A 9,481-nucleotide genomic window follows, 5' to 3' on the forward strand; every position below is an offset into this window, starting at 1 on the left:
TATGAATAATTCGGAAGTTTTCTTTATTAAAATCTAGAAAAATACAAAAAGATTCACTTTCAAAAGTATTAAAAACGGTTTAATTAAAACCAAAATAAAACCCTACTCAGACATTGGTGCTCTTTGAGCATCAATTTTGTGTTTCCACATTTGAATTTCATTTACTTCGAAAGAAATTTGAAGTTAAAAAAAAAAACAATGAATAGAATACATAATAAAATTTACATTTAAACATATCAATCATATCAGATCCCTTTCACACGTGGTGGTTATTGTCGACAAAATTTTTCTGGTTAACTGGCGCAGCCTATAATCAAACAACAGATGAAGAAACGGTTGTGAACCTCTTCACTGTAAAAATGTTTATTAACATTTTAATTGAAATTAGTCAGAACAGAAGTAAAGTATTGTCCTCACTAAATATAAATATAATATTACGAATTTATTATTTATTACTCTATTAAATAAATAGTTAAATAACGTAAATTCGAAAATAAATCAACTTCTTCAAGCCTCTTCTAAGTTCCACGAAATGACTATTACTTTGTTTAGTACTAGTACTATATAGTACTTTGTTTAGTACTAGTAATATATAGTAGCCCAGTGAAACCAGTATACATATCTGGTTTAGAGAAACCTAGTCCGCTAGGTATTAGGCCTCCCGTCCACATCTCTCTACCCTGATTATTAGAATGAAATTTCCACATTGTGAAAATTTTCTTCATTCATTCCTAAGAGGTGGTTTTAGTTGGTTCAAGTCTAGTATATATTCAATAAAAAATAATATTTGAAACTTAATTAACATGAACGATACATTAATATTGTTAATATTAATATCGAAAATCGCATAAATCGCATAAAACAATTCAACGAAATTAAAAAATATCGAATTTAGTTAGATATGAAATTTAGCATAAACTGAACGCACCTTTAATCTTCATTAACGCTACGTCAATACGAAAGCTGGAATGTAAATTAATGTTGAACACGCACTAAACGCGTCCAATGACCACAAACACAAACAGTTTAACATGCCTAACCAAACACATGCACAAACGTAACTGCAATTGTATTTCTGTAAGCACCTTTTGTCAGGAAGAGTAGCAAACACTTTGTTTGCAATCAATTATTTTGTACGTTTAGAGCCTGACTGACAAAGTATCATTACAAAACACCCAAACATAGGGGCGTGTTGCACACCAATAAATTTCAGAGGAAACAAGTGCTAAATTCTGTTTAATTTTTTATAAATATTACTTGAAGTGTTGTCTGCCGCTTGTCGCACATCAACAGCACAGTTGTTTAACACCAACAACAACTGTAACCACAATGTTATTAACACAGCAACAACAAATATGTGAAAATCCACTACAGCATCAGTGTGCTTTCATCATGGTCATTGTTTTTGTTGAGGTGCTCATTGCTGTTATGTGTGTTAATGCAAGGTCTCTGTGGACTGAAAACTCGCTGTAACTGCTTTTGTTTTCTATTTTATATTGCGTGTGTATCTGTATATGTGCAACAGTACACTTCATAGCTGTTGCTGTATTCAAAATTAGAAACTCTCAATTTGCAGACATTGGAATTGCTAAAATTCTGAAATCAAAATAGTTCGCAACGCTTTTTAGTTTGTTAGTGATAAACATTTAAGTAAGAATATAAATATTTATAATTATTTTGATCATATACACAAATAAATTGGAAACAATAGCAAATATCTGTTATAAAAATATTATATTATATTATATTTAAAATTACAAACGTTTGTCGATTTCATTGCAACAACAGAAAATCTATGTTAACGCTGTAATGCGTTTTTAATCATGTTCATCAAATTAGATGCATTTGATATCCTTAATCTAAAAATTCTTCCTCCGCATGCAACTTCAAACAATTTATTTAGTTTTTCTTTTGCCAATCCTAAAATATATGTCTCACAAATAGTTGTAATACAAATTTTAATCTTTTTATCTTAATTTTATTTTTCTTTAGTAGCTATAGAAGGGATTGCATTAGTTTTTTGACACAAAAATCAATTCATATAGAAAATAGAAATCATCAGAACATAAACGTTAATAAATTTTTATTCCATTTTAGTCAATTACCGACAGGTAGTATCCCAGCTTGCTCATAGTTACTATCCCATTAACACACAAGGAACAAAGACTAGTCAACATGTTATTAGCAAACGTAACATATAAGGCATAACATTATTTATTTACAATGATGTTATTTACCTTAACAGACAGGTATCTCCAAAACCGATTCATTTTTTAGGGTTAGCTAAGAATATGGTTAATATGTTAACATAGTATCCGAAGTCGTATTTGAAACAAGTACACTATTTATTCTTAATATAAATTATAAGTATAAAAATCTAAAATTTAAAAGGATTAAGTTTCGAAATTGCAGTCTTGATCTCAAATAAAATAAAGATGTCCATTTTCCATATTAAATGTGCTTAAATGTACAAAAAACAAAAATTATTATTTTAATTCAAGTTAATGTATTGTAAATACTTTGTATTAAAAATAAAAAATAAACTTTAATGAATTCGTTCAAAAGATAAACCATATCAAATCTAGCAAATTTTTCAAGCAATTAAACTTAACAAAATAATTATGAGAACAAAAATATGTTGCTGAGTGATTTATTGATTTAGCAATTATTGCTGTGTGTACATTTGTATCTCTTGTTGCTGCAATTATTTCCAAGAATCCCATGCAGAGCAATATCCATCATTGCATAGTGTGAGTTCAGGTATTAAAAATGTTTGCTGTTTGCATAAAATATTAAATGTGATTATTTACATAGATTAGGACGAAGTTAATTTATAGGAGCTTCATTTAATAAATTGCAAGCACATGCATTTAGTTAATATGTTGGCTTAAGGTATTTGCGCTGGCATCTTCTCTTAACATATATAACAAAGTCCCGTATGTATGGACAATGTAGTCCAAGGACTTAACAAGGCAATACAGATATGCACATAGTTTATTATATATTTATGCCTGTTATTAGAAATTTCAAGCAAATTTCATTAGTGAAGAAAATTACTAAGTAAATGTTACTGAATTAAAACATGTAGGAGTATGTAAGTAAGTACATATATATATTTGTATATAATGTATATTTTTATAATAAAAAACTATATATATTATACATACAAACTTTTTTCTTATTTGTAGAAGTTTTTGTTATTTTATGCATTATATATTATTCTAAGGAAGAGAAAAATAATCTGAATTTATCATAAAAAATTGCATATTAATATTGAATTTAAATATTGTTGAATCTTATTCAACTATTTTATTTCATTTTAATAAATTTAATCTTCAATTTTATATTTAATTCAATATTTAGTTCATGTGGATACATAAGATTTTATAAACTTGTCACCAATTATTCCTGAAGGCTATTGCTATTAGTGCACTTCAACCCATCTGCCCAAGTCAACATATAATAATTTAATTTAAATAGATATTTTAGTTACCTTTTGCAAAACATTACCAAGCTAAATCCATAATGAGAGACTTTAATTCATTAAATTCTTTTTTTAATGTCTTTAATATATAGCTAACAATGACTTATTTACTTCCTCTGTTTACGTTCTCCTAAATAAAAATAATTTTATAAATCAACTTACATTTTAATTAGTAAAATTTTTGAATTTACTAATCTTTAACGTGATTGATGTTGGCTTGTATGCAGTAAAACGCATAATGAATGTCACGCTGTATTTATTCACCACAAACTCAACATTAGAAAAACATAGAAATTTAATTTTTACATAAAATCACATTTATTTTGTATATTAAAAAGTGCACCCAACTCGTTTGTGACCCTGTATATTAAACGTACACCGGCTCTGAAACCTGTTTAAACAGTTAGACGTAAACAAGGGCGTTAGTATGCGGATCAGCTGAGAGCTGCATGCGGCCTAACCAGTTTCTACGTACATATTTCAAGACCAAAACAAAGAACTCGTTACGAAGAAAGAAAGAAATTAAGGCGCAAAAACTCGGTTACTTGCGTGTTTCTTTTAAGCCAGCGTTTGTGAGTTCAGTTAAATCAACCCACAATGCCTGGCATAGCTTGAGCTGGTTTTAGTAGTTTTGTGACTCTGAGACGAGATTGTGCGAAGCGAAGTGTTTTTAGCTGCGTTGAAATCAAGCAAAATGTGAAAGTGAAACGTTGTGGTTATTATCTGTCTTCATGAAGTCATGTTTACATTAAAATTTTAATGAATTTCAAAAATTTATATTTTATGATATTATAAAAGATTGAAAATTATTTAAAGATATTATACATATAATGAGATTTATACTAAGTAACTATTTTAGTGCTATATACTTAGTCATAATCAACTCTCTCGCATTACTCAACCAAGGTTTGCAAATTAGCAATTTTAATTATTTTTTCAAAAAATTTTACTTTTTAAAACATATAAATTTGCAATAAAGTTTCGTATTTGTATAGGTTCAGCTCAACATTTGATCGCTTACCTCTCTCAACATGGTTTGCATGGTGAAATCACATTCCGCCAGTTGAATACCACTACAGTGGAGATCAAAGCTAATCTTGAAACTACTTTGCAGTATCCATATCAGGTTTGGAGTTGGGGTGTGCGTAAGTTTCCAGTAGATTACACCGATGTTAACCCTACTGGTCGCTGTGAACTGGAAAAATTGGGTGAACAAATAGTGAATTTCGAAAATGACCTTGAGTATTTGGTACTACCGGGGAACGAAACTACTAGTTGGTATAGGCATATGCAACTGATTGGTACATTATTATTTATTATAACCCCTTATTTAAAAATTAACAATTATATTTCTCCCTAAATATAAAGGTGAAAATGGAATATGGGGCAAGTCATTGGTGCTAACGGAAATCTCATCTAATGCACGCATTTGCGCTACCATAACGACGATTCAAATGTCTGTTGAACACATGGCTGAAGCTAGATTCCATACTCCGATTGCCGGTTCTGTGCATTTCCGTTGGTTAGCACCTACAGATGATACCAACGGCGATACTCTCATTTACTCGGATCTATATCACATACAGTCTCAGCCCATCACTGAAGATCATACAAAACCAATGACCACTCATCATTGGAAAATTTACGTAACGGATATTTTTAAAAATGATCACCATCGCACTGAGGAAAATTGCAATTTCTTGCAACTCGTCTTTGATCCACAGGGCAACGGCGTTGGAAAAGGAATTGGAGACTTGGATAGCAGATTGGGAAAACTACGTGTTGCAAAGAATGCGTTGCGTTCACCACAGCGCGCTGTTTTTCGAGATGCAAAGTTAGCTTTACTCCCTTCCGATTTAACCATACCACACCGCACACTATATTTGGTATTATTCGATAATCAACATCCCGATAATTATTTGGCCTGTACAAAAATAAGACATGTTAAACAATTGACCTATAGGTAAAAAATCATTTCACAATAAACACAAATTTATTTTTTTATGCAACACTTCATTCACATTTGCAAGATTTAAAGATACTTTTTTTGGGCTTTTGTAACGTTTATTCTGCTTTAATGTATATTTTTACTAAATTTTCGCACTTCATTATTTTTTTTAGATCTTTTATTAACAAAGATGGCACTAAAGTTGAACTAACGATGACACAACGCTCTAAATTCGATCCAACATTTTTAAATTTTACGACAGTATCAACCGCTTCGCAAGTTCATACGATTATCCGCAAGTTCGCAGAGGACGTCGCGTCTTATAGAGTGAATATGCTGCCTCCAGTACCATATGAGTTGGGTCAGTCAGGGTACTGCCAATCCACTGCTCAAATATACAATCCACTCGAGCTAATTGACAACATACCTCCACCAGGTTATGGCACTCAGGATCAATATCCAATAGGAGATCTTAGTGGCAAGTTACAAGAGCGCAACAAGGATTATTATCATCACTATATTCTACCAGGCACAAGCGCTGAACTCAGTGGTTTGTACTGGGATACTTACTTGCCGTTACAAGGAATTTATAGCATCGCTCACCGTAGTCTTGTCATTAACAATTACAACCGCACCAATATAGAAAATATCACAGAATCAATTTGGAGTTGTAGTACAATAACACAATACCAAAAAAATAATATTTACCAGAAACCGATGTTTACTGCACAAGTACTGTTTCGATATCCAATAGTAGGACGAGTGCTATTTCGACAGCCAGCAGAAGAATCATGGCAAGACACTACTATTTTATTCGAATATTTAATACACGCGGACGGCTCTACACAAAATAACACGTTCAGTCACCGTTGGGCGATACACAGCAGCGCACCTGGCAAAGATTTTTATGACTGGCAAAATCGTTGTATTTCTGCTGGAAACATTTTTAATCCTTATAAAGTTGATTGGGGAAATCGAAGCTCTGATGATTACTGCAAACCATATTTGCCCGCTATGTGCAAATTAGGTGGCATGGATACGCGTATAGGAACATTAAATATAGCAGGCAGTAAAAAAAGTGCACAAAAGTTAAGCCGTCTATTATTTACTGACACTAATCTGCCACTCTCTGGTAGACACAATATACTGGGAAAATCATTGGTAATTTATGATGACTTTGGACCTAAAGCGAGAGGTGAACGCCTAGCCTGCTCGGTGTAAGTATACAGGCAAACAGTTTAAAAAACATAAATTCAATTTGTAATTATCAGTATAATTGGATATTACCGACGAAAAGTAGTGGCAAAGGATTGGTACGCCAATGGCGATGAGTTGAGTGTAAATGGAAAAGTAGAAATTACCCAACAATCAGAATATGACATTTCAAACGTAGAAGTACAATTGAAGGGCTTGAAGGAGAATAGTGGGTATCATGTACACATGGTAGGTACTCATTCATTATAAAAAACATTTAAAACTCAAAAATGTAAAAATGTGCTTTTAGACACCAGTAGAAGCGAACTTAGCATTTCCATGTGAAGAATCAACGCTGTACGGCCATTGGAATCCGTACAATGTAAATCCCAAAAGTTCACCATTACCCAGACAAGGCACTACAGATCAGTACGAAATGGGTGATTTAAGTGGCAAGTTCGGCACACTCGAAAAGTTAACACAATATGAGGATGCCTTCAATGATACAAGTCTACCACTATTTGGTTATAACAGTATCATTGGACGATCTGTAGTTATTCACAAGAAACAACGTAATGCACGTTGGGCCTGCAGTACACTTGAACGTGGTTATAGTCCAAGTGAGGCGAGAGAGTTAAGAGCTATCGTTTCATTCCATCATCCTACAGGTTATGCCTACGGTTACATTAAAATGACGCAGTTGATACACACTGATGGCAGTCAATCTGATACTGTTATTGAGGTAAAACTCCGTCATCCAGGCAAAAACGATCGCAATGTGGTATGTAACACAGAGAAGTACATTCAATTAAGTTACAAGTGAAACACAAAGTGATTAAATTAATCTCTTTTTATAGACATTTAATCACAACTGGCAAATTTATGTGAATCCAGTAGGCGTTGATGCTGCTGTAAAGCCCACCATCACACGCTGCGTAGCTGGGGGTTATGTTTGGAATCCGTACTATACACAACTAGCAGATCCTTTAAATGCAAGTATAATCGCTGATATGCTAGTATTATTACATATGAATATATATTGTATTTTATTGCAAATATATATGAAAAATATAGTAGATCGATAAATTTCCATGTATACTTGTATACATATGTATATATCTAAAATACGTCTATATAAACAATATGGTAAATATTGGATGTAACATTTCAATTCAAACTTTTTAGCGTGATTTATATGAGCAAGAATGTGGTCCAGACAATCCCCTGCGGTGTTATGTTGGAGATGTGGGGGCACGACTTGGTACAATTGGTAATTGCTATAAAAATTTTGTAAATCTTTTCTTAACAGTTCATATTATATTTTCAGATCTTGGCAACGGACGTGTCGTCTTAACGGATTCCAACTTTCCACTTGAATCACCTGTAGGTGCTATAGGCCGGTCAATTGTTATATTTGGACCAGAACACTCACATGAACGATTCGCATGTGCCAATATAGAACCAGATCATAACATAATAAAATATATTAATTTGCAGAAGCCACCACGCTTTGTTGTGTAAGTAATACTAAAAGAAAAGTAGAACTAACAAAAAGACATAGCCTCTTGATTAAAATTAAATAAATCAAAATTAATAATTATAAAATTAAAATATTTTTTTTTCTTATTTAAGTGCTCAATTTTTAGAGGAACTACGAACTGTTATGGGTATACCCGAATGGATGTTAGATGTGGACGCACGTAAAACAAAGGAGCTACATAATGGGGCTTGCATTCAAATGATTATACATTTTAAAGGACCAATAGCACAACGTTTGGAGTTGGTGAGTTCTTGTACCGAGAAAACTAAATTCACTAAATTTTATTTTATTTTTATAGGATATGTCACGACTTATAGCTGCAGGACGCCTAGATGCACCTAGTCTTTATGTACCGGGCTATGTTAATACAAAACGCAAAGCTACAATATCCTATCGGACATGCGGTGTTCGAGACCCGAATGAGAAAAGTGAGAATCTATTCCCTCTGGAGAAAATAAAAATATTTAATAGCTATTATTTCTTGTAGGAACGAAAACTTTCAAGAGTGGGATTTCTAATGGTGTTCAATTGATACCAAAGCACTTGCTAAGTGTTTTGATGTTCTTGAATTTACTTTATCTACTTTATTAAAATTAATTAATTGTTGTTGTGATTTATAACTATACAAATATTGTGTGAATGCAATGAATTTAGTCAGACCTCAGTAGTTAATATTTCCCATTGTTGTAAATTATCTCCAATATTCTAATAATTATTATTTTTGGAATTATTTTTATTAATCTACAGAAATACATATATGTGTCTCGTATGTATATAATTTTTAAAACTATCAATGCTTTAAAATGTCGTCCAAATAATTAATTACAAGTCAATAAATTGAAAGTATTAATAATATGTTTATTAATTCTTAATTTTTGCTATTTGTAATTTATGATATTTTTTTGTATTTATTTAAATGTACTTCTATTATAAACTCCCTGAATTTCAATGAAGAATCAATGAATCCAGTATTTTAAGAATAGAATATAAAAAAATAAAAAACTGCTCACTAACTGCACTAAAAACACTGAATAAAATGAAAAAAATAGTTTCTCTGTTTAAACATTCTCTGAACAATAAGAAATAATTTTAATGCAATTCTTGTTTTGATTAAACATGTACGGAACTGACTATATCTTATTTAATTACAGGGCCTCTTCTTTAAAAGCTTCTTAAATTAGACAAAAGGCTCTAGATATTTTTAGGCTTGTCGACTTTTGTTCAGTAACGCAATAAGAGAAAGGGCCAAAATGAATCCTTGGGATTGTTATTAAAATCCATCTACTTACTTTGATCATATTAACATTTTTTGCTC

The 9,481-nt window shown here is 31.7% G+C and overlaps 1 protein-coding gene across 1 annotated transcript; it reads left to right on the forward strand.

Moving 5' to 3' along the window:
* The first annotated feature begins 4,295 nt into the window (after positions 1 to 4,295).
* LOC119682588 lies at positions 4,296 to 8,920 on the forward strand. The gene is made up of 12 exons (XM_038096060.1): positions 4,296 to 4,390; positions 4,480 to 4,785; positions 4,853 to 5,447; positions 5,606 to 6,649; positions 6,704 to 6,875; positions 6,937 to 7,407; positions 7,484 to 7,618; positions 7,812 to 7,896; positions 7,954 to 8,143; positions 8,259 to 8,409; positions 8,465 to 8,594; positions 8,654 to 8,920. Exons 1-12 carry the CDS (start codon positions 4,315 to 4,317, stop codon positions 8,755 to 8,757), a joined length of 3,459 nt encoding a protein of 1,152 aa, XP_037951988.1. The 5' UTR covers positions 4,296 to 4,314; the 3' UTR covers positions 8,758 to 8,920.
* The last annotated feature ends 561 nt before the right edge of the window (positions 8,921 to 9,481 follow it).

Source organism: Teleopsis dalmanni, chromosome 2, assembly GCF_002237135.1.
Source record: "Teleopsis dalmanni isolate 2A chromosome 2, ASM223713v2, whole genome shotgun sequence".
NCBI classification, from domain to species: Eukaryota; Metazoa; Arthropoda; class Insecta; order Diptera; family Diopsidae; genus Teleopsis; species Teleopsis dalmanni.